We start from the raw sequence: 25,578 nt of genomic DNA, 5'->3' as shown, positions 1-25,578 counted from the left end.
GATGAGGAAACAGAGCCGGTGTCTGTGTCAGGGAGAGATGGACGGACGGATGTTTTCAACTGGATGATTGAAATGTCTCGGCTCTCATAATGTTCCTACACCCACCTTCTGCACAAACCTGTGGTGTTACATCTACCGAAGAAAAACAGTAGTTGTAGTTACATAACCGCACACCTCCTGATTACTATGGAGGACGGAAGCTGCCAAAATCAAAAAAAGAATAAATAAATAAACAAATGACTCAATAATTAAATAAATATTCCATTAAATGTACAAAAAATAATATTAAAAGTAAATGTAGGCATTGATTAATTGATAAAATGTGACATAAATCGATATTTCTGTTTTAATTTGCTTCTTTATTTACCTTTGTATTAATTCCCCTATCTAGACTCTTCTGTTAAAATTCCCTTTTATTCATTTATTGATCCATCTATTTATTTATTTATTATAAATAAGTTTGGGGGCATAAATAGGGAGGGAAATGCAAATGAATGCATAAGTAAATAAATCAATACATAAAATTTAGTAATGAATAAATAAAATAAAATAATTAATTTAAAATAATGCAAAGATAAATAAATAAATAAATAAATGAACATATCAATTAATTAACTAATAATTTAATTAATAAATTAATGAATTAATTAATAAAATGGAAACTTAAATAGAAGAGTATATATAGTGGAATTAATACAAAGGTAAATAAGGAAGCAAATTAAAACAAAAAAAATGCAAATTTATGTCACATTTTATAAATTAATGAATGCCTACATTTATTTTTAATATTATTTTTAGTACATTTAAGGGCTTATTTATTTATAGAGTTATTTGTTGTTTTTATTTTTATTTTTTATAAGTACAAGCACAAATACCACAATCTAAAAATACACGTGCACCATGTAGTGTTACAGTGTAGAACAGTTCTAATCACAGAAGTAAAGTGATTGGATGTGCCTGTATGAACTCACACAACCCCGTGGAGCTCTAACGCTGGTCATGATGGGGGATGACGTCCTTTCAGATTCTGGTCACGTTATATAAGACCTGGTGTGTTTGTGTTTGTGTTTGTGTTGCAGGAAGTGCCCAGATGGGTTTGACTGTCTGAAGGCGGGAAGGAACCCCAACTACGGCTACACCAGCTTCGACAGCTTCGGCTGGGCCTTCCTCTCCTTGTTTCGCCTGATGACACAAGACTACTGGGAAAACCTCTACCACCAGGTAACGTTTATACGAGACGACGGACGTTTGGTCTCAACATTTGAAGTAGTTTCAAATAAATAAATGACTTGATAAATAAATAAATATGTCATTAAATGCAGCAAAATAATATTCAAAGTAAATTTAGCCATTAATGAATTGATAAAATGTGACATAAACTGATATTTCTGTTTTAATTTGCTTCTTTATTTATTTATCTTTGTATTCATTTCCTTATTTATTTGCTTTTATGTTTAATTGTCCTATTTATTTATTCATGTATTTATTTTTATTAATCTTTTTTAATTATTTATTAATTTATTTTTTATTTATTTATTTTTGCATTCATTTTTCATTTATTTCTAAATGTGTGTATTTATTCATGTATTTATTTGTATTTATTTTTTTAATTGTTTTATATTTATTTTTAAATGTGTGTATTTATGCATATATTTATTTTTTAATTTATTTTATATTTATTTTGAAATATGTGTATTTATAAATGTTTTTCTGAATTTATTTATTCATTTTTGCACAATTTTCTCTTTGCATTTTATCCCTTATTTATTCACCCAAACGTTTTCTGTATTCTTTTCTTTACACGTTTCTTTTTACATTTTTTTATGCATGTCTGCCTCATTATGCAAATGAGGGGTCCAAAGATAAAATCAATAAAATATAAATGCAAAAATAAATGAATAAATGAAAAGTAAATGCCCAAATGGATAAATTAAAATGAATAAAAATAAATACATAAATAATTAAAAGGGAAAATTAAACAGAAGACTAAATACATACTTAATTAATACACAGCTAAATAAATAAAGAAGCAAATTAAAACAGATATATCAATTTATGTCACATTTTATCCATTCATTAATGGCTATATTTATTTTTAATAATATTTTTGCTGCATTTATTGACATATTTATTGAGTCATTTATTAATTTACTCATTTATTTTTTGATTTTAGCAGGTACCATCCTCCATAATTTAAACGGTAAATAATGTTGTAATTCCGTCTTTACTAAGAGGAAAAGATTATTTAGAACTGTATCTTTGATTGATGCTCACTTCTAGTGTCTATTTATGACAATATTAACTGTAAATCTAAATATGAGTGGAAACCTGAAAACAGTCTACAGAAGCGTTGCTGCGGCTCCCAGAGCTCATTGCTGTGAACACATGGCAAGAATTGAAGGTAATCCAACATTTGATCAGCTCCTCTCTTCTCTCATGTGGTTTTTGGCAGCTGGGCAGTAAGAGGACACTGTTTAGAGAGTTTTTAGTGACTAAAGCAAACTGAAAGTGTAAAAGCGAGGGGGACATGTCCCCTCTGTCCCCAGTAGAAATGTCACCCTGGCGTTTCTGTGCCTGTAAGGACATTGTGTTCTGTTCACATTTATTCCTGCAGACGCTGCGTTCGGCCGGTAAGACCTACATGGTGTTTTTCGTGGTGGTGATCTTCCTGGGCTCCTTCTACCTGGTCAACCTCATCCTGGCCGTGGTCGCCATGGCGTACGAGGAGCAGAACCAGGCGACCATCGCAGAGGCCTGCCAGAAAGAGCGGGAGTTTCAGGTGGCGATGGAGCGGCTGAAGAAGGAGCAACAGGTAAAAGAGATGCCATATAACTATAATCCTCTGGGTTTACTCTACGGCTACTATAGACCAATCCAGAGTCGTGTCCGCTTCGGGTTACTGTTGTCAGAGACCGGCCGCAAATATCCAACACAACATTTAGTCGGCACAAAATTACTGCAACACAACGGATGAACATCGGCCGATACAGATGTTAGGCTAATAAATCGGTGCATCCTTAGTATTTCCCTAAATGTTGAGACACCTCATGTGTAGGCCAGACAGACATCTCCCTCCCGATTACTGCACACAAATGTACTGTAACTATTTAGGCCTCAAGAGTCCTTCTGGTGCCGGCAGACATAGAAACCTCCCGGCAGGACGCACTTTGCGAGCGCACAAGAGTATCACCAATTCCATCCAATGGGAAACACTGCAAACCTTTGTTTACTGGATATCGATAGTTTGTCGTGTTTTATCTGACGCACACTCTGCATCTCTTCCACCAGGTTGCCGCGCAGAAAATTCTCGACTCGGATTCGCTGATGTCACCGGAACTCTCCCCGTTTGGCCTGCCATTGGACAGCATGGAGGAGCGGAGGCGGAGTCAGGCGCTGGTGGGAGTGGCCGAGGTGGAGGTGAACCTGTCGGAGGAGAAGCTGCTGCAGGTGGACATGACGGAGGGGGGGAAGGTAAGGGAAGACCAACCTGTCCTTTTCATTTTTGTTGTAACGCAGTCAGAGTAACATCATCTACGTCCTCTTCCAGCCCCTCCACCCTCTCCTCGCTCGCTCCTTCTCCACGAGGACGCGGCGAAGCAGTCAGGTCTCCTCCATCTTCAACTTCCGTCTGAGGAGCCGGGAGTCGGAGGGGGAGATGGCCGACGACGAGTACAGCGTCCCGGGTGACGTGATGGAGGGCGTCGGGGGTCGGACCTACAGCGGCGGGACCTTCAGTGGCATCCTGCCCCACCCGTGGCCCAAACGACGACCGAGCACCTACAGTAACGCCAGCAGGAACTCCCAGGTGACACCATGAGATTAAACTGTTAAATACATTATTATGACATGAAATGAGATATCTAAATGTAAATAAAAATGAGAATAGATTAGACTGTTAGATGAGATGAGTTTAGAATAAATAGTTTGGGGTTACACTTTTGTTAGGCGAGATGAGGTTAGGTGAGATTGGAATGATATTACATTATGTTGAGATGAAATAAAGAAGATTTATCTTATCTCTTATCCCCTCAAAGGAAAAATTATGCATCAATAAATAAATAAATAATTACACACATTTAAAAATAAATGTAAAATAAATAAGTAATAAATGCAAAAATACAGAAATGCATAAATACATGAATAAATACACACATTTATAAATAAATGAAATAATAAATGCAAAAATAAATAAATAAAAAATAAATTACAAAATTAATAAATCATTTAAAAATATTAATAAAAATAAATACATGAATAAATAAATAGAACAATTAAACAGAAAAGCAAATAAATAGGGAAATTAATACAAAAATAAATAAATTAAGAAGCAAATTTAAACAGAAATATCAATTTATGTCATATAAATGTACCTTAAAGGGAGATTAGTCAAGTATTTAATACTCTTATCAACATGGGAGTGGACAAATATGCTGCTTTATGCAAATGTATGTATATATTTATTATTGAAAATCAATTAACAACACAAAACAATGACAGATATTCATATATATGCATTTTCTAGTTTGATATGATACAGTATCTTCACTCGAGCCGCTACAACCTAAAAATTGCAAGTTGCGTTAATGCGTAAAAACACATCTGGCGAGTGGCGGTGGTTAACTTTGGACCCTGATTGTAAATCTCTGCGGTGTTTATAAAATGTCTCCACACATATTCATATTTAATCTCTCTGTTTGTGCGTTCAGGTGTTTTATCCGACTCTGAACGTCAACGGGAAGCTGTTTGTTGCCATGGACCAGAACGGGGTTTCCCCACCACCGCTGCAGGGCCAGCTGCCTGCCTGCACCATGGAGAAGGTCAAGGAGGAGAGCGTGAGTACTGTGTGTGTGTGTGTGTGTGTGTGTGTGTGTGTGTGTGTGTGTGTGTGTGTGTGTGTGTGTGTGTGTGTGTGTGTGTGTGTGTGTGTCCGTCGCAGTGGAAACAATGGAGGACACTGCCGCCGTTCAACACTCAGACATGTGAATTATGAATCAGCGCTTTGCATAACTCCACTCTGATATCATGGGCTAAACACACACACACACACACACACACACACACACACACACACACACACACTCATAGTGTCATAGGTATGGCATCAGGGACTAAAGCCTCACATACCAGAACAGGCATGTTACTGAGGTGTCCTTCCTTTATGCACACACACCTCATTCTTTGAATAACCAGCTAATACGGGTTAATTTAAGACCACACAACATCTGTTTGGTTCCGTCAGAGGTCGGAGAACAGATGTTTTAAATGCCTAACTGTCTGTTAGTTAGTGGAGGCAGAAATAAAAATGTGGGTTAATGGTCGGGGAGTCTGGTTGGAGCTGAGGTTGGACGAGCAAGTTGACGACGACCATGACTGAGTTTGACCGGCTGAAAAACCCCGTCAATTTAAACCCCCATCAGAACTTTTCTCAGACTTTTTTCACACATTTTGGGGACATTTTCCAAAACAAATTTGGACATTTTTTACACATTTTCCAAACATTTTTTGGACATTTTCCAAATTTTTTTTTTACATTTTTTTGGACATTTTTCACACATTTTCCAAAGATTTTTTGGACATTTTCCCAAAAAAATTTGGAAATTTTTTCCACATTTTCCAAACATTCTTCAAAATTTTTTTACACATTTCTTGGACATTTTTCTCACATTTTCCAAACATCTTTTGGACATTTTTCACAAATTTTTCACACATCTTTCAAACAATTTCCATTATATTTATATGATTGAAGCCAGCAATCTTCAGCTGAAACATACGGTTAGCTCGTAGGCTAATAGCGAACATTCCAGTAGCTAACGTTAGCCTGCAAGTAGCCCCATTCGTACGGGGACCAGACGTCCCGGTTAGTCCGGGACAGTCCCGGTTAGTCCGGGACTGTCCCGGTTCCAAGGAAGGTGTCCCGAGTTCCAACAAATATCTGTAAAACACTCAAATTGTCCCGAATTCACCTCAATTAAATAATGATAACAATATTATACTTACATGGACGTTTATCGTTGTTTAACGTTGTTCTGTTCCACTCATTAATTCATTTGTGTGCACCAGATCAGTATATAGAGAGAGCCAGCACAGCGCACCCCAAATTCTCTAGCTAGATGTTGCGCGCTGTCAAGCTTCAATTACGCACGTGCACGGAACCATCATCAGACCGTTGAACCACAGAACCCCTCCGTGTTTACGTGCACATCAAACGTGTCGTTTTGTTTCATTACACAGTTCCTTCTGCGCATCAACAGGCGTTCTGCTCCGATTATAACTCCCTCAGGAACGTCCGTTCCTGTCAGTCTTTCACCCGGACGGTGTCTCCATCCTGGACAAAATGTCCTCTGAGCTCCACACTAATATCCTGTGGATGATGTGATAGAGATTGTTTGGGTCCCAGACCGGGGAAACTCTCTACGGGACTCCCAAACTGAAAGACACAGGTGCACCAAGTTAGCACACGAGCGTCTTTAGATGTGAGAGGACTTCAGTCTTTTATAAGTCTTTTCAAAGTCTCCTAGTGTCTGGTAGGTATTCGTTTTATCTTCAAACTCACAGAAGACCCTTATAAAACCTGTAGCTGAAAGCCAGACGACTCCGTGTCACCAGGGATTACATTTATTTTAATACTTGTTTAGTTGCCTTTTCCCCATCAGACAGTAGGTTAGAGTATCATGAGGACAAACGCAGCAGCTCCACGCCTGGAGGTGTTCGTCACCTCCACCTGCTGACTACCAGCCCCGATACCTACACTGTTATATAACAACAAGAAGAATAAGAAGAAGAAGAAGAAGAAGCTGTTAAACAATTATATATAACAATTTATATTTCAATAACAGTGTGTGTTTATCACAACAGTTGTCAGGGTGAAGATGTATGGAGAACGGAAACTGCCAAAATTAAAAAATAATAAATAAATAATGACTCGATAAATAAATAAATATGTCATTAAATGTACCAAATATAATATTAAAAATAAGTGTAGGCATTAATTAATTGATAACGTGACATAAATTGATATTTCTGTTTTAATTTGCTTATTTTTTTTTTTACCTTTGTATTAACTCCCCTGTCTATCTACTTTTCTATTTATTTTTTTCATTTATTTGTTTATTTTGATTAACTTATAATTTGAATTTATTTTAAATGTTTTAAATTTATTTTACTTTCAAATGATTTACAGCTGGAAAAAAAATCCTGCCTCACTCCTCCTTATTATCCACTCTATAATATTATTTATAACTGTGCTTATATAAATAAAAATTGCATCTTAAATATTTCTTTCGGTGTTGGACAGTGCTGGAAATGTATGGAGGATGGAACCTGCCAATGACAATAAATGACTCGATAAATAAATATATATATACCATTAAATGTACCAAGAATAATATTAAATACAACTGTAGGCATTAATTAATTGATAAAATGTGACATAGATTGATATTGTTTTAATGCTTATTTATTTATTTATTTATCTATCTACTCTTCTATTTTTTTCCATTTATTTATTTTATTAACTTTAAAATGTATTTATTTATTTATTATTTATTTATTTTTAAATTTGTATCCCCCCCCCTATTTATTTCCCCAAACTTATTTCTAAAAAATAAGTAGATACATAGGGGAATTAATACAAGGGTAAATAAATAAAGAAGCAAATTAAAACAGAAATATCAATTTCTGACACATTTTATCAATTAATTAATGCAAGACCTGATGGAATTAAATGCATTTCTTTTTCAATAAATTAGGAAGTCATTAGAGAAATTAAAAAAGCAAGTCTTAATGATTTTTAGATTAGATCCAACTTTATTATTAAACAAGTATATATAAGTACTGAGACATTGAATGAAAACTCCGGCACAGTTCTGAGGAGTTACTTCATGCTAAACATCTGCAGGAGTCGTGTTGGAGTTCAGTTTCTAGTTTCATGTTTGTTCTGCTTCCTCGCGTCCATGAAGAACACGGACCTGTCGTCCTGCTGCTCAGACTGATGGAGAGGCGAGTGGGAGGAGGAGGAGGGAGGGAGTGCACGCTTAGTTGCCACGGAAATGTTTCCACGGCAACCCACAGCAGCTAACGGAAGCTAAATTAGTGCACGGCTGGCTGCTGTGACAGTGTGTGTGTTCCCTATATATGTGTGTGCGTGTGTTGTCCTGGTGTTTCCCCGCCTGACACGCAGACAGGATGTAGGTGTTGTCGTGGGCGGCGACCTTCGGGCCCATGCGTCACGTCTCATTGGAGGAACATTTACCAGGAAGTGTTATGTAATCACACCTGAGCAAATTAGGTTCATCCAGGTTCATCTCTGAGATCTGAGAGGGTCGCCGCCGGGTTCATCTTTATACGTTCAAGATGTTCAAACCTACAGAACTTTATTTAAAATGTAAGAGAATAATTAAGGGAAAGATTATGGAGATATAAAAACACATCTAAAACAGTTCACGAGGATCTCAGCGGACAGCTAGCCGACTTCTTCACACATCTTTTGGACATTTTCCAAACATTTTACAGATATTTTTTTTACAGATCTTTCGGACATTTTTCTCAAACATTTTTAGAATATTTATTTTTCACACATTTTTTAACATATTTTTTGGACTTTTTCCAAACAATTTTTGGAAATTTTTTTCACACATCTTTTGGGCATTTTCCCCAAAATCTTTTGGACATTTTTGCAAACAATTTGGGGAAATTTTTCACAAATCTTTTGACAATTTCCACACATTTTTTGGACAGTTTTAACACATTTTTCACACATCTTTCGGACATTTTCCAAATATTTTTGCGACATTTTTCAGACATATTTTGGAAATGTCTTACACATCTTTTGGACATCTTTCAGACAGGTTTTTTTTTGTTGTTTTTTTACATTTTTCACACATCTATTGGATATTTGTCACACATTTTTCGAATCATCCTTTTAGCTTTTTTGTACTTAATCAGATGTTATGTCAACTTATGATTTTTAAGCTGTAGCTGGCTCAGTCTATGCAAATAATAACGTAACAATTAGGGCTGTAAAAGTTAACGCGTTAAGGCAAATTCGTTTAAACGCCACTAATTTCTTTAACCCATTAACGCAACTTGTGATTTTTAGGTTGTAGCGGCTCAGTTTTAAAGCTAGAGTGAAGATACTAGTATCATAGTAAACTATAAAACCTGATGAATCCATTGGTACCAACCATGTCATACTAGCTGGTCATGAAGGAGGTTAAATAACGCAAACATTCATCACCAGGCATCTTGATCACGTGCCCTAGTTGCTGCCCAGAGCTAGTGACAACAGGAAAGGGTTAATTATGTAGTTTAATTGAAGCATTTTGTTGGAGAGGTGACAGGTGAAGTGAAGACAGGTTTTAAGAGTTCAACCTTCATACAGCTCGTCTGACAGAAATATCCAGCCGTCACACACACAGCGGTGGCACGCTGATTTCTCTGATTCATTGAACAGCAGTCATCACCTGCTTATCTGTTGCCCTGGTGATAAGAGATGCACACACACACACACACACACACACACACACACACACACACACACACACACAGGAAATCACAGCACTGTTTGACCCGTTTGACCTGACATAAATCTGTGTGTGTGTGTGTGATACTATCATCATGGTAACAGATAAGTGGACGACAGCTCATGCTCATGAATGAACCTTGAATATGTCTCTTTTACAGCATGCATGTCCTCTATGTTTGTATTTGAAGTGATGGTGTTTGTGTAAACAACGTCCTCCGTCTCTCTCCGTCAGGTCCCCACGTCCACCACAGAGCTCAGTACGATGCTGTTACCTCGTCCTTCGTCCACACAAGATTCAGTGCGGAGGGGGAGGGCGCTCAGCGCTGCCAGCTACCTCACGGACGCCATGGAAGGTGAGGAGCAACACCAGCAGCATGTTTGAATCACGGCTGTCAAAGTTAACGTGAAAATAACGCGTTAACGCAAATTCGTTTTAACGCCACTAATTTCTTTTACGCATTAACAATTAATAAGCAATTTCTTGTACTTGTAACTTGTAATTTTTTCCAAAGTAAAAGTCCCTAAAAGTGTTTAATTCAACTTTTCCCCTTCATGGTCTAGTGTTAATAAAGTTCCTCATCCACTCCCAACTCCCCCCATTCACATTTAATGTGTAACCTTGTCTGACTCTTTACCTCAATGTGTGTGTGTGTGTGTGTGTGTGTGTGTGTGTGTGTGTGTGTGTGTGTGTGTGTGTGATTGTGTAACCATGTATTTGTCTGAATTTTGCATCCCAGTGAGTCTGCTAACACTGTGTGAATGTGTGTGTGTGTCGCTGCCCAAGCCAACCCCAGGGGGACGCCGGCTTTGTTTGAGCGAGAGAGTCGGAAAGGGAGAGAGACATAGAGAGAGAGAGAGAGAGAGAGAGAGAGTTATGATCGTTACCCTCATTAACCGTGAGATCATTCCTGTGTGTTTGATGATATTCATGTATTCGATTTTTGGGTTCACATCTGTCCAGATCTGCATTCATGTGTGTTGTAAGTGTGTGTGTGTGTGTGTGTGTGTGTGTGTGTGGTAGGTCTGCTGAGTCACTGTCTCTCCCCTCGGCAGTCGCCGCTCTTAGAGAACAGATCATCATCACAGAGGAAAATACAGAAAGCCACTGCTGTCCTCCTTCCATCTATCTGTACACCCTTCATTCTCTCCGTCCCTCCTTTCCTTCATTCCTTTATTCCTTCCTTCCTTCCTTCCGTCTGTACGTACTGTATGTACGTCCATCCGGGTCATTCTTGTGAATGCGATATCTCTTTTTCATCTTAATCTTCATAATTCACTTTCTCATTGTCTATTAATTGATTCATTATTAATCTTATGATCTGTTATGTACCTGTCCTTGTTGTGTTGTTTTGTCCCGGTGATGCAGAGCTGGAGGAGGCCCATAAGAAGTGCCACCCGTGCTGGTACGTGTTCGCCCACCAGTACCTGGTGTGGGAGTGCTCTCCCCGCTGGCTGAGGCTGAAGCAGCTGGTGAATATAATGGTGATGGACCCCTTCCTGGACCTCGCCATCACCGTCTGCATCGTCCTCAACACGCTCTTCATGGCCATGGAGCACTACCCCATGACCGACGAGTTCAACGGCATGCTGAGCATTGGAAACCTGGTAGGACAGAAGGATGGATGGAGGGATGGAATGATGGATGGATGGAGGGATGGAGAGAGACCGCTGTTTGTGTCCCATCTGAAACGACAAGCAACAATGTATTTTGTCACATCAGTCGTTAGTATAGTCAGTTCCATGAGTCGTTAGTATCGTCAGTTCCATGAGTCGTTAGTATCGTCAGTTCCATGAGTCGTTAGTATCGTCAGTTCCATGAGTCGTTAGTATCGTCAGTTCCATGAGTCGTTAGTATCGTCAGTTCCATGAGTCGTTAGTATCGTCAGTCCTGTGAGTCACCTGAGCCGTTAATATCGTCAGTCCTGTGAGTCACCTGAGCCGTTAATATCGTCAGTCCTGTGAGTCACCTGAGCCGTTAATATCGTCAGTTCCATGAGTCGTTAGTATCGTCAGTTCCATGAGTCGTTAGTATCGTCAGTTCCATGAGTCGTTAGTATCGTCAGTCCTGTGAGTCACCTGAGCCGTTAATATCGTCAGTCCTGTGAGTCACCTGAGCCGTTAATATCGTCAGTTCCGTGAGTCACGTGAGTCGTTAGTATCGTCAGTTCCGTGAGTCACCTGAGCCGTTAATATCGTCAGTTCCGTGAGTCACGTGAGCCGTTAATATCGTCAGTTCCGTGAGTCACCTGAGCCGTTAATATCGTCAGTTCCGTGAGTCACCTGAGCCGTTAATATCGTCAGTTCCGTGAGTCACCTGAGCCGTTAGTATCGTCAGTTCCGTGAGTCACCTGAGCCGTTATTATCGTCAGTTCCGTGAGTCACCTGAGCCGTTAGTATCGTCAGTTCCGTGAGTCACCTGAGCCGTTACTATCGTCAGTTCCGTGAGTCACCTGAGCCGTTAATATCGTCAGTTCCGTGAGTCACCTGAGCCGTTAGTATCGTCAGTTCCGTGAGTCACCTGAGCCGTTAGTATCGTCAGTTCCGTGACTCACGTGAGCCGTTAGTATCGTCAGTTCCGTGAGTCACCTGAGCCGTTACTATCGTCATTTCCGTGAGTCACCTGAGCCGTTACTATCGTCAGTTCCGTGAGTCACCTGAGCCGTTAATATCGTCAGTTCCGTGAGTCACCTGAGCCGTTAGTATCGTCAGTTCCGTGAGTCACCTGAGCCGTTAGTATCGTCAGTTCCGTGACTCACGTGAGCCGTTAGTATCGTCAGTTCCGTGAGTCACCTGAGTCGTTAATATCGTCAGTTCCGTGACTCACGTGAGCCGTTAGTATCGTCAGTTCCGTGAGTCACGTGAGTCGTTAGTATCGTCAGTTCCGTGAGTCACCTGAGCCGTTAATATCGTCAGTTCCGTGAGTCACCTGAGCCGTTAGTATCGTCAGTTCCGTGAGTCACCTGAGCCGTTAGTATCGTCAGTTCCGTGACTCACCTGAGCCGTTAGTATCGTCAGTTCCGTGAGTCACGTGAGTCGTTAGTATCATCAGTTCCGTGAGTCACGTGAGTCGTTAGTATCGTCAGTCCTGTGACTCACGTGAGCCTATTTGTAATATTTAGGAGCCGTTTGAGAATACGTTGTGTTGCACCATGTTTAACATTTATAGTCGCATGCCAAGTGGTAATACTCTGTGACATACTGATGTGAGACGTATTCTGATCGTTCAGTAAACCTGTAAATAAGAAGGCAGTAAAAACCAAGTGAAGTGAGTGTAGGGTTCACATTCAGAGGGTAGTGTGTGTAACCGCTGCAGACTCTGGACCAACAGTTGTCAGTTAACATTAATTTTCAAATCAAGTCTGCCTTGACTGGAAGCCCCTCCTCTGTACCCGCTTCCATGCAGACAAGTCATTTCATCTTCATCTGCACTGCGCGACCTTTATCCAGAGATAGATTTGTGATTTGAGGTTTCTTAGTTTGAGAGGATTTGGTGCTCAGATGAATCTTCAGCCTCCGAAACGTTTCTTGGAAGAGCGGAGAGTAGAGCAGGAACGTCCTCACCGGGTGTTTACCGAGTTACCGTGTTTGTGCAATCAACAAACTGGAGGCGAGTTCAGGAGGATTTTGTGCCTGTTTGGGAAACGACCCCTCGGACCTTTGAGACCGCCTCAAACCCTTTTGTACGATATAAACACCTCAGGATTCAGAGAGAGTAAAATAGATTCCCGTGCTCCTCTAGTAGAATAAAGTGTGTGTTGTCTTTGTGTGCCGGTTGAGAGGCGAGGTGAGTTTCAGTATTAGAGCTGACAGAACCGGGTCGGACGGCTTTAAACCACCGTGACTAACTCCAGTGTTTGACCCTGCAGGTGTGCTGACGATCTGACAGGAGCTGATAGGTTGATGCAATATGGTAATTGGTTCACCTGAGGTGTGAACGGCTCGCGGGCAAAATCACCATGTTGATCACACCTGCCTCCACACACACACACACACACACACACACACACACACACACACACACTCGTACCTGCTCAGCGATGTCAGGTTTCCTCAGCTCAGGCTGCAGGCAGCTGTTTGGGGCAGGAAATGGTAATAAAGTGTATAAGTAGAAACAGTGGCTGTGGGTCGGCCTGCAGCGGTGGTGTTCAATCACTGGGTCCGGGCCTGAAGGCGGCCCGCTGTGAGAGCGTTACCTGGATCTAGATAGATGCTTTTATTAACCCTACGATGTCCCAGTTTTCAGTTACAGTGTATAGACGCCTCTTCTCAACACAGTGAGGAGACACACGTCAGCTAAAAGCACAATATCACTCTATATTTCAGCTGCTTGGCAGTAATGTTAGCTGACCAGACCAAGGTCTCTCCATGAATCAATGCTGATCCTAGTGTTGGCTTTTCCCGCCTCAGCCTCCCGACCGCGGCCGGAGGGAACGGGGGAGACACCGGAGTTTTGGTCGGAGACGATAACGTTTCTCTCTGCGGAGCCCCGTCACTTCACAAGACACGGGAAACCTCTGTTGGTCTGGAGGAGCTGCAGCAGTTATTTCTGCACAAACGTCCACTGAACATTCACTAGATATTCTCAGAGCTAAACTAACTCTTCTGCAGTGTGGAGTGAGCAGCATGCACGGGAGAGGTGGAGAGAGAGAGAGAGAAGGAGCGCGGTGTGTGAGTGAAGGCAACAGAGGAGCAGAGGAGCAGAGGAGCAGAGACTCCGGTCCTGGAGACCAAAGCTACGGTCTCCTCCGCGTCCTCCGACCGCGGCCAACACTGTTTAACAGCTTCACTAGATACAACCAAGAGGTTTTGGTGCTTCACTGGAGTTTGTGTTGGAGTCTGAGTCTGAACAGCGTAGACACATATTGCATATGCGAGCGCGCATGGGACACCGACCCGGGTGATTTATATGTGTAAGAAGTAACAAACATTCCCTTTAAGTGATAATTGGTTTGATTTATGAACCATTATATTCCACCTGGTCAACTGTCCAGACAGCTTCCACCCCGAGGAACATCCTTTACAGTACCAGCAGTTATATAACGTCCCTCTCGTGTCGCTGTCACCTCCTCTGCAGCTCGATGCAGCCGTATACTTCTGTAGCGTAAACACTCTCTCCATTCAATTTAGAGCAGTTCAGGTCTCAGATAAAGTCACGTCAAAGGGATCCGGTTGCAGTCTGGAGTCGCTGAGTTCTTTATAGGATAATTCCTCTAATCCTCACAGATGTTTACATAGCATTTAACTGGCCTTTCTGACGGACAGGAGAGCCAACGCTGTGTGTGTGTGTGTGTGTGTTACGTAAGGTAGCGGATCATGTTAGGACATTACTGTGCTGACAGAATCAATGTCGACTAATGCTTTCGCTGTTTGGTTTGGTTTTCCGCGTGCTTCGTCAGCTCTGCTCTCCGGGTTTCACATGTCAATATTTGCATGTGTGTAAAGATCTAAAGGAAACATACCATTTAGTGGAGGCTTCTATCCATAGAGACGCACACAGCCTCTCAACCTGGATTCTGTTTCCACACATTCTGGTGTCTAAATGACTAATGGGGATACACTTTTTGAAACCGGTCCAGTATTGAGGGAGAACGCTGCAGCCGCCAGGCGCTAAACCAGCTGTAATGTAATCATTTAGGGCAACCTGGTACCGTCAGTTAGCGTCCACTAGAAGTTCTTGTTTTTGCCACCGACAGTCTCAGATTGTTATTATCAGTGTCTGACAACATTATGGAAAGAACCCTACAGAGAAGTAAAACCTTTCTGTTACACGTCTTTCTCTCTGGTCTCCTGCACGCTTCTTTGAGGGAGATGGGGGGTCGTCACTGCCGCCGCCGCCGCCCCAAAATCCATGCAACATCAAAGCGACTAGGCGTCTGTCTGAGCAAATTTTCTCTCATTTTCAGCAGATGTTATTCTTGTAACTCATAATCCTGAAGGACAGACAAATGTATCTGCAATTTGTGAAACTTGATGCTGCCATCTGCGTTTTAGGCTTGCCGCGGCAGTCGGTGTTACACGCTGTTCAGCTATACAACATTACTTAAACGTGCGATTAATCGCATGATTGTCCGTAGTTAATCGTGATTTTGTAATTGCAAATTGACAGACTAATGTTACTTCGGTCGAAAAGGACAACTGGCTGGTTACCTAGCTGCTCTCCTCCCGGTGAAGTAGTCTCCTACCGGCGACCCAGCACTGCTAAACTGAGGGCGTATAAATCTTTGGATGCCTATAGTTAACTATCCTTCAGTAAAGTCAGTCAAAAAGGGAGTTTCAGAGATGCAGAGAAAGGGTTGCTAATAGTTTAGCCTTCTGGTTAAGCCTCCAGTGTTTCCTTTGTTTAGCCTCCAGCTAACACCGTGACATCATCACGCTATAAAAGGGTCTATTTGCCGCCACAACAGGCAGCAGCTCACGGTTCTAAGCAGCTACTGCGTCGATGAAAGCTTTCTACACGGCGCTCTCCGACTCCTCGTCCCCAACTGTCCCGTCCCAGACTCCGAGTCGTCCATTTCCTCTGAAGGACTTGAGGACCTTGCAGACCCCTGTTTTAACGAATGACTCTGCAGCCTCCCGGTCTTGTTAGTAAACTCTGTGAATGAAAAATGAGCCTCAAAGAGTGCTGTAATGAAGTTTCTCTGTAGAGGAAGAGACAGAGAGAGGACACGAGAGGATAAACTCAGTGTGTTGTGCCTCCCTGTGTGATCTGGCACAGTGTGAGCTCGTTGCCGGGCATCCTGGGAGTCCTCTGCTCTAACTGTTATCTAATTTGGTCAGCACTGTGCTGTCCTTGCTCAGGGGCACTGGGGCAGTGCTTGGGAAGGCTAAAACTTGGTGACTTGCAATGTATTTTAGGGGTTAGAAAGCCATAGATATATATAAATACTTAGCTGCCGCGTTGGCCTTTGGATCATATGTCAACGTCGCCGCCATATTGGGGAGGTCAGACGTTAACACGACTCATTTCTTTAACACATTAACGCAATTTAGGAGGTTGTAGCCATGTCTCGATAAGGAGGCTAAATAACGCTCCAGATACTGGTATCATAGGAAACTATAGAACCTGATGAATCCATCCGTACCAACCATGGCAGACTAGCTTGTAGTGAAGGAGGCTAAATAACGCTACAAACTTACACTAAATGTTGGAGAGGATAAACTGTCATGTCCATCTCCAAAGGAGTCCCTTGACCTCTGACCTCCAGATCAGTGAATGTAAATGGGTTCTATGGGTACCCACGAGTCTCCCCTTTACAGACATGCCCACTTTATGATAATCACATGCAGTTTGGGTCAAGTCATAGTCAAGTCAGCACACTGACACACTGACAGCTGTTGTTGCCTGTAGGGCTGCAGTTTGCCATGTTATGATTGATAACATGATTGATTGATACTTGATAAATCTCCCTTTTAGGTTCATTTAGAACAGATAAAAAATGGGCAATTAATTTGCTATTAATCATGGTCAATTGAGATTAAATATTTTAATCGATTACAGCAACGAGCTGTAATACGGCCGATCCCGATCTACGTCTATATATCTATGGAGAAACCTGCTGCCTATAAGCGACTGAACACAGAATGAATAATTTAGGTAAATAACTCCCTGAATGAAATGAGTGCCTTTTAAATACGTTAAGTAGAAATGGCTTTAAATCAGATTGATTTTAAAATTGATTAAATCTAGACTGTGTGCGTGCGTGCGTGCGTGCGTGCGTGCGTGCGTGCGTGCGTGCGTGCGTGCGTGCGTGCGTGCGTGCGTGCGTGCGTGTCCTGGTGCTTACTTATTATATCTGCTTAGTTGTGACAAAAATAATCACGTGTCTCCCACACACACACACACACACACAGAGTCAGTGTCATCCTCTCTCTGCTGATGTTACTGTTATTAGTGAGTGCTGATGTCGACATCCCCTGTTTGTGAGCCAGCAGTGACACACACACACACACACACACACACACACACACACACACTTGCTGGTCAGAGTAGTTTTTCATCCCTCGGTCAGTGAATCAGAGACTTTGCGTCTGCAGAAACACACACAGAGTCCTCGGTGCTGAACACAGTGTCTGAACTTGAAACTCAAAAACACAACAGTTGGTAACGGCGGGTCCACACGACACCAGAACCAGCTGATTGTGGTCCTGATTCCTCCTGACCGTCGTCAGCAGAGCTCTGATTGTTTGATGGTTCTAAAGATCATCTTTCCCGATGTTCCTGTGGTGTGAAGTTAAGAGTGTAAATATTAAACCTGTTCAATAGGATCAGATCTCCTGTCCCTCCAGGATCTCGCAGGCTTGTTGGGGCAAAAAACAAAAACACCTCATTTTTGCGGCAGCTTTTCTAAAAAATTGCACTGCATTTGCAATGCTTTTAGATGTTATGTTGCTAGTGAAATATATATATATATATATATATATGTGTAAGGAATAATGTACAGAAAGCCCCAGTCGGGGATTCTTTCACAACAATGACCCGCTCACTGTACATTATTCTGCTTATTACACAGCTACCTACTGAAGAAATCAATATTTTGACTCCAAAAAGTCCGACATCAGAACTGCGCCCATAGTAATGGTCTGTTATACATAGCAACGGTCTGCTATACATAGCAACGGTCTGCTATACATAGCAACGGTCTGCTATACATAGCAACGGTCTGCTATACATAGCAACGGTCTGTTATACATAGCAACGGTCTGTTATACATAACAACTGTCTGCTATACATAGCAACGGTCTGCTATACATAGCAACGGTCTGCTATACATAGCAACGGTCTGCTATACATAGCAACGGTCTGCTATACATAGCAACGGTCTGCTATACATAGCAACGGTCTGTTATACATAGCAACGGTCTGCTATACATAGCAACGGTCTGCTATACATAGCAACGGTCTGCTATACATAGCAACGGTCTGTTATACATAGCAACGGTCTGCTATACATAGCAACGGTCTGTTATACATAGCAACGGTCTGTTATACATAGCAACGGTCTGCTATACATAGCAACGGTCTGCTATACATAGCAACGGTCTGCTATACATAGCAACGGTCTGCTATACATAGCAACGGTCTGCTATACATAGCAACGGTCTGCTATACATAGCAACGGTCTGCTATACATAGCAACGGTCTGCTATACATAGCAACGGTCTGTTATACATAGCAATGGTCTGTTATACATAGCAACGGTCTGTTATACATAACAACGCTCTCTCAGAAATTACAGACCGCAGGACTCCGTGATTGACCAATCAGAATCGAGTATTCAACACAGCCGTGTAATAAAATAATAATGATTCATTAAAAATCATAAAATTCTGGCAGCCAAGCAACCGACCCGCTCTGCTCTACTCTGAATTATTTTAAATAATATATTCTTATTAATATTATTTCGGATGTGTATATTTTTCAAATTAATAAAAATAAAAAAATTATTTGAAAACATGAGATTATTTTAAAATATATATATTTTTTAAAAAGCTTTTAAACATAATTTCTTACAGTGGAGATTAAAAAAGCCTTCTGTATTAATTATGATAAATAATAAGGAGCTGTGATGTTTCCCTCAGCGGGCTGTTTGAGGCCAGAGGCTGCTGCTGATATTTGACAGCTGAACTGTGTTTAACTTCATTAACGTCACTCCGCTTGACGTCAACGCAGCGCTGCACTGATCCGTAACACACCACCACGTTTAAAACACCGAAGCCCCAGCAGCAGCAGCACAGGCCGGATTCAAACCAGCATCCTCTCTGTGACGCCGACGCCTCCTCATCTGTTCAAGACTCACACTCTGAATCTCTGAGAGGCCGATTCATTTCACATTTTCCTCTTCTTTTCTCAACCTTTTTGTCCTGAGAGAGCCTCCTTCACCGACACATCAGCAGTAAGTGAGGGAGAGAGAGGCTCTCCTGATGTCAGTAATAATAACAGCGTGATTGTTGAGTAGCTAATCAACGCACTACAGAGTTAATGAGACCATGTGAGTGGATCCTCTGTGTGTGTGTGTGTGTGTGTGTGTGTGTGTGTGTGTGTGTGTGTGTGTGTGTGTGTGTGTGTGTTTGAGAGAGAGGTAACCCCAGAAAGAGCCTGATTTTGTGCTCCGAGACTAAAATAGTAAACCTCAGAACCAGGCGGTGACGTACACCGATGCTGAAGAGCCTTAAACCTGCATTCTCTCTACCGGCCAGCAGGGGGCGACTCCTCTGGTTGTATAGAAGTCTATGAGCCTCCTTCTCTCTTGATTTATTACCTCAGTAAACATTGTAAACATGAGTTTATGATCTGAATCTCTAGTTTCAAGTCTTCTTCAATACAGCATGATGTTCATTTAGTAAATGATGGTCCCATTTAGAGTCAGATAGACCATAAAGCAGGGGATGCTTTAGGGTTAACCCTTTCACAGCGTTTTTTCAGGTCATGAAAGTTAATTATAACATTTTTGGTCGCAAAAAAATATCTTATTTAGCGTTTGGTTGTACTTAGCTCCACCCTCTCATGTCACTTATGGTTGCAAAAAAACGGTCTGCTATACATATAAACGGTCTGCTATACATATCAACAGTCTGCTATACATATAAACGGTCTGCTATACATATAAACGGTCTGCTATACATATCAACGCAACACAATTTGGCAATGACCAAAATCAAGATGTCGACGGCCAAAATGCTGAACTGAAGGCTTCAGGACCGTAGTCCACAAACCAATGGGGGACGTCACGGTGGTCCACTTCTTATATACAGTCTATGGTCATAATTCCCTGTTTTGGGAACACACACACTTCCTGTTAAACACAGACACACACACACAGACTGATAAACACACACACTCTCGCAAACACACGTGTGTCACGTAGCCGGTGTCACATCGAGGATCCCCTTCTATCTGGAACAACAAGCAGGGAGAGAGGCTGCTGCTGCAAGGACACACACACATAAACACACACAGACACACTTTAAACACACACGTGATGTAAAGCAGATCGAGGCAAACCGTGGACGAGCTGAGGTCTGCAGAGAGAGAGGCTTAAAGGATCAAACCACTGGAGCAAACAGCTGAGAAAAGTGTTGTTCCCTAAAAAAAATCACCAAATCAGGAACTCGGCTGCTTCTGCAAGTCTGCCACTGAATTAAAAAACCACTGTGACTGCTGCAAACTGCAGTGAGGACCTGCTAAACATGGTGTCATACAAGAACACAAAGATGTTTGGGATCTGTCTCCTCTCAATGCATTCACAGCAGGCGATGTGAGATGACGTGACATTAACATGTCAGAAAAACGGCCAGAAAAAAGTCAGAAAAAAAAGCAGAAGAAAGGCAGAAAAATGTCCGGAAAAACTGTGTATAAAACTCTGTGTGCGTCTGCCAGGTGTTCTCGGGGATCTTCACAGCAGAGTTGGTGCTGAAGTTCATCGCTCTGGACCCGTACTTTTCAGCAAAATAAAAACAGCTACATTCCTCATATACACCAAATTAAAATGTCAGAAAAAAGTCAGAAAAAAGCCCGGAAAAGGGCAAAAGAAAGGCAGAAGGAAAGTCCAAATAATATCTGAAAAAAGCGCAAAAAGTTGGTGCTCAAGATCAATGCTCTGGATCCGTACTTTTCAATAAAATAAAAACAATTACATTCTTCATATACACCAAATAAAGAGGTCCGAAAAATGTCTGAAAAAGTCTGAAAAAAGTTTAAAAAATGAACGAGAATTTTTCGGAAAAACTGTGTCTAAAACTGTGTGTGTGTGTGTGTGTGTGTGTGTGTGTGTGTGTGTGTGTGTGTGTGTGTGTGTGTGTGTGTGTGTGTGTGTGTGTGTGTGTGTGTGTGTGTCTGCCAGGTGTTCTCGGGGATCTTCACAGCAGAGATGCTGCTGAAGATCATCGCTCTGGATCCGTACTACTACTTCCAGACGGGCTGGAACATCTTCGACAGCATCATCGTGTGCCTCAGCCTCATGGAGCTCGGCCTGTCCGACGTGGAGGGACTCAGCGTGCTGCGCTCCTTCAGACTGGTGACTCACACACACACTCAGACGACACTGTGTTATCATGATATCACCAGAATACCATCATACAGAGATGCTCCTCTTCATCAGCCCTTCAAAATCAGAGCTTCTGAAATCAAGTTTGAAATGAGTCATGTTTCAGTCACACTTTATAAAAACCATCATTTATAAATGTTTTAATTGATTTATTAACAGTCTATTGTTGCACACATAACATTTTATATACTATATTAAGTATTTGTTATTAATTACCAAATGATTTGTAAACCTTTAAACATCTCTAAACATTACATAGACAGATGGACCAGAAACCAGTTATTAACCTTTAACAAAGTATTAACTATCTATTTAAATCATGTTTATAGATGATTTACAAAGTAATTCCTTTAAGTATTCCTTCCTTCCTTCCTTCCTTCCTTCCTTCCTTCCTTCCTTCCTTCCTTCCTTCTTTCCTTCCCTCATTGTCTCTTTATTTCTTCCTTTATTGGTTAAAAAAACTCTTTTCCTTTTTTTATTTGCAATTTATGTAGTTACAGAGCATACGACAAAATATAATAAAATAAAAAATATGATAAAACAAAATAATAATCAAAGAAACAGAGGAGGAAAATAATAATAAATAAACTAAAATAAGTGATTGCACAAATATCAATTCATAGGATATATATTCTTTCTTGTTGTTTTTTCTAATTTTCATTCTCTTGTCTCTGATGTCGTTTTTCTTTCCCCTTTTTTTGCATTTTAAGAAATGATATAGTTACAGAGCATACGACATAATGCAATAAAATAATAAATAAGATAATAAGAATAATTAATAAAATAATAACCAAAGGAACAGAGGAGAAAAGTAATAACAACCATAAAATGACGATTGAGAATGTAAATCATTTATTACATACGTAAATCATTATAATAAGAATTTGTTTCCTCCATCGCCAACTTCATTAAATGGTCAAACTGTAAAATTAAAAATCTCAGACTACGAGAATAAAATGTCAAATGTAACTTTGACCTGAGTAAAACTTCTCGGTAGAATTTGTTTTAAGGAGTACCCTTATTCTGAAATCCTGTCTCTTCCTGTCTCTCTTGGCGTCCAGCTTCGCGTGTTCAAGCTCGCTCGCTCGTGGCCGACCCTCAACACCCTGATCAAGATCATCGGCAACTCCATGGGCGCTTTGGGCAACCTGACGCTCGTCCTCGCCATCATCGTCTTCATCTTCGCCGTGGTCGGCATGCAGCTGTTTGGTAAAAACTACCAGGTAACGCCTTCGACCTCCGACCTCTGACCTCTGACCTCTGACCGAGATGCGTGCGTAGATTACATCACACCCGATCTCCTCCTTCCTCCCTGCAGGACTGCGTGTGTAAGATCTCGAAGGACTGCGCTCTTCCTCGCTGGCACATGAAGGACTTCTTCCACTCCTTCCTCATCGTCTTCAGGGTGCTCTGCGGCGAGTGGATCGAGACCATGTGGGACTGCATGGAGGTGGCGGGTCAGCCGCTGTGCATCCTGGTCTTCATGCTGGTCATGGTCATCGGGAACCTGGTGGTGAGTGACCTTTGACCCTATGAATGAGTTGAGTGTGCTTTCAGGCCCCGCTGGAACTAAAGAACCGTCGGCCAAAGTCTGGACGTGTTTCTGTTTGTGGTTCTTCGTGATGGGAAAAGCTGCTTTTAACCGGATTACCGGTGACCTTGAGGAGGGGAGGTCGTCGCTCTCGTTATTTTCCTTATAAAAATAAGGACTTTCCCAGAATGCAACAGGTCACAGGCTATGAACCTGACGAGCATCTCCGATTCTGTGAAACTGTTTTCTGGTGATCGGTACATCCGGGTGATGTGGTTAAATGTGTGTTAGCGTGTTGGACGTGTTCTTTCTTTCCTTCTTTCTTTCTTTCATTCCTTCCTTTCTTTCTTTCCTTCATTCATTCCTTCCTTTCTTTCTTTCCTTCGTTCTTTCTCTTTCCTTATTTCCTTCCTTCGTTCCTTCCTTTCTTTCTTTCTTTCCTTCGTTCTTTCTCTTTCCTTATTTCCTTCCTTCATTCCTTCCTTTCTTTCATTCCTTCCTTTCTTTCTTTCCTTCGTTCTTTCTCTTTCCTTATTTCCTTCCTTCGTTCCTTCTTTTCTTTCTTTCCTTCCTTTTTTTCTGTATTTCTTTCTTTCTTTCTTTCTTCCATCTGAATGATGTTAATATTTTTGTTAGTAAGCAATTTAGCTGTGCGTGCGTGCGTGCGTGCGTGCGTGCGTGCGTGTGTGTGTCAGAGTAACTGTAGAAGAGAAAGTGTCTCATCTGGTCAACACACAATCTGATGGATGGATGGATTGTGTTTAGAGGTGTGACGTGTTCATGCTGCTGGTGTTGGGGGGGTACATGTTATAGTATGCAGGTAAAATGAGCTACTGAGAACAGTGTGTGTGTGTGTGTGTGTGTGTGTGTGTGTGTGTGTGTGTGTGTGTGTGTGTGTGTGTGTCGGGGGGGTACAGTGAAAGACGAGATGACAGATATCAGAAGAAAGGAAATCTTTCCTCTCCTCTTTTTCTCTGGCAAGATGAGCACACCATATGTGTGTGTGTGTGTGTGTGTGTGTGTGTGTGTGTGTGTGTGTGTGTGTGTGTGTGTGTGTGTGTGTTTCAGCTTGTTCTACATGAGGAGAACACCTGTGAGCTGGTCATGCTTCCTGTTACATGAGAGTGAGCGAGTTTACGTGATATCAAAACCCTGAAGATAACATGGAATGATGCTGTAATTTAAACTGTTTAAACTACAGTTGTTTAGGGATAATATACAGCTAGCTGGTCATTATTGTGAAATAAACCCCGCTTTGCGTCGCGGTGCTGCATCGCCCTGTGTGCTAACGTCACCGCGTTAACCTTTGTGCTTCTTCTTCTTCTAGTCCTTGTTAGTTGTTATAAAGAGTCTCATATTCACCAGTCAGTGGATCATGACGTGTGTGTGTGTGTGTGTGTGTGTGTGTGTGTGTGTGTGTGTGTGTGTGTGTGTGTGTGTGTGTGTGTGTGTGCAGCAATAATAGAGTCTCATTCATCTATTTAGCTTAATGGTCTCATGGATATTTAATAACGAGCTTGATAGGCCAGACAGCTCACACACATACACACACACACACACACACACACACACACAAACACACACTCGCAGTCAACAACCTCTTATTCTTCTCTTGTCAGTGGCAGGAATTGTATCTCCCCCTGCAGAGGGATATGCTGACCTGACTGAATGAATATGCCCAATGTGTGTGTGTTTGTGTTTGTGTGTGTGTGTGTGTGTGTGTGTGTGTGTGTGTGTGTGTGTGTGTGTTTTGTGTGTGTGTGTGTGTCATGATGACCGAACCTTTCCAATTCAGGTGATTTATCCCTCTAGAAATGGCCTCATTGTGCTCAGCTCAGCTCAGCCTGTGTGTGTGTGTGTGTGGAGGCATTTATGCATGCATGCATTCATATGTGTGTGTGTGTGTGTGTGTGTGTGTGTGTGTGTGTGTGTGTGTGCGTGTGTGTGTGCGTGTGTGTGTGTGTGTGTGTGTGTGATTCTGTTTTCTGTTACGAGATGTCAAGTGTCACACTTAGTAACGGACAGCAGGGGAGTAGAGGAAGGAAGGAAGGAAGGAAGGCAAGGACACGAAGGTAGGAAGTAGAATAGAAGGATAAGTGGACAAAGTGAAGAAGGAAAGAGACGAAGACATAAAGAAAGAAGGAAGAACAAGACTGAACGAAGGAAAAGCTGAAGGATAGATAGTTAGGATACATGTATGAGAGGAAGAAAGCAAGGAGGAACAGAAGGTCACATGGAAGGAAGAAGGAAAGGAAGCAAGGAGGGAAAGAAGAGTGGCAGAGAGGAAGGGAGGATGAAGTAAAGGAAGAAGACAAAGGAAAGAGACGCCAAGAAAGGGAAGAAGCAAGGAAGGAAGGAAGGAAGAAGGAAAGGATGCAAAAATAAGGAGAGGTTAAAGGAAGGAAGGAAAGAAAGAATAAAGAGAGGAGGGAAGGACGAGTGGGGGAGTAGAGGGGAGGAAGAAGGAAAGGAAGAAAACA

The 25,578-nt window shown here is 41.6% G+C and overlaps 1 protein-coding gene across 5 annotated transcripts in view; it reads left to right on the top strand.

Annotated features, from left to right (window-relative positions):
- LOC141759841 (sodium channel protein type 2 subunit alpha-like) overlaps positions 1 to 25,578 on the top strand; it is a 187,898-nt gene that overhangs the window by 99,170 nt on the left and 63,150 nt on the right. For all 5 annotated transcript variants that reach the window (XR_012592206.1, XM_074622275.1, XM_074622274.1 and 2 more), the window contains 10 exons: positions 1,080 to 1,221; positions 2,615 to 2,812; positions 3,289 to 3,471; positions 3,548 to 3,805; positions 4,707 to 4,832; positions 9,756 to 9,876; positions 10,890 to 11,128; positions 21,364 to 21,537; positions 22,629 to 22,790; positions 22,886 to 23,080. Coding sequence is in view for 4 of the 5 variants with exons in the window: in XM_074622275.1 (XP_074478376.1) it covers positions 1,080 to 1,221; positions 2,615 to 2,812; positions 3,289 to 3,471; positions 3,548 to 3,805; positions 4,707 to 4,832; positions 9,756 to 9,876; positions 10,890 to 11,128; positions 21,364 to 21,537; positions 22,629 to 22,790; positions 22,886 to 23,080 (1,798 nt within the window). In the remaining variant the exon portion in view is untranslated. The remainder of the gene's footprint in view (positions 1 to 1,079; positions 1,222 to 2,614; positions 2,813 to 3,288; positions 3,472 to 3,547; positions 3,806 to 4,706; positions 4,833 to 9,755; positions 9,877 to 10,889; positions 11,129 to 21,363; positions 21,538 to 22,628; positions 22,791 to 22,885; positions 23,081 to 25,578) is intronic.

This window comes from Sebastes fasciatus, chromosome 21 (genome assembly GCF_043250625.1).
Source record: "Sebastes fasciatus isolate fSebFas1 chromosome 21, fSebFas1.pri, whole genome shotgun sequence".
Lineage (NCBI taxonomy): Eukaryota > Metazoa > Chordata > Actinopteri > Perciformes > Sebastidae > Sebastes > Sebastes fasciatus.
Note: the sequence above shows the minus strand (reverse complement) of the source record. Positions and strands in the feature narration are given on the sequence as shown.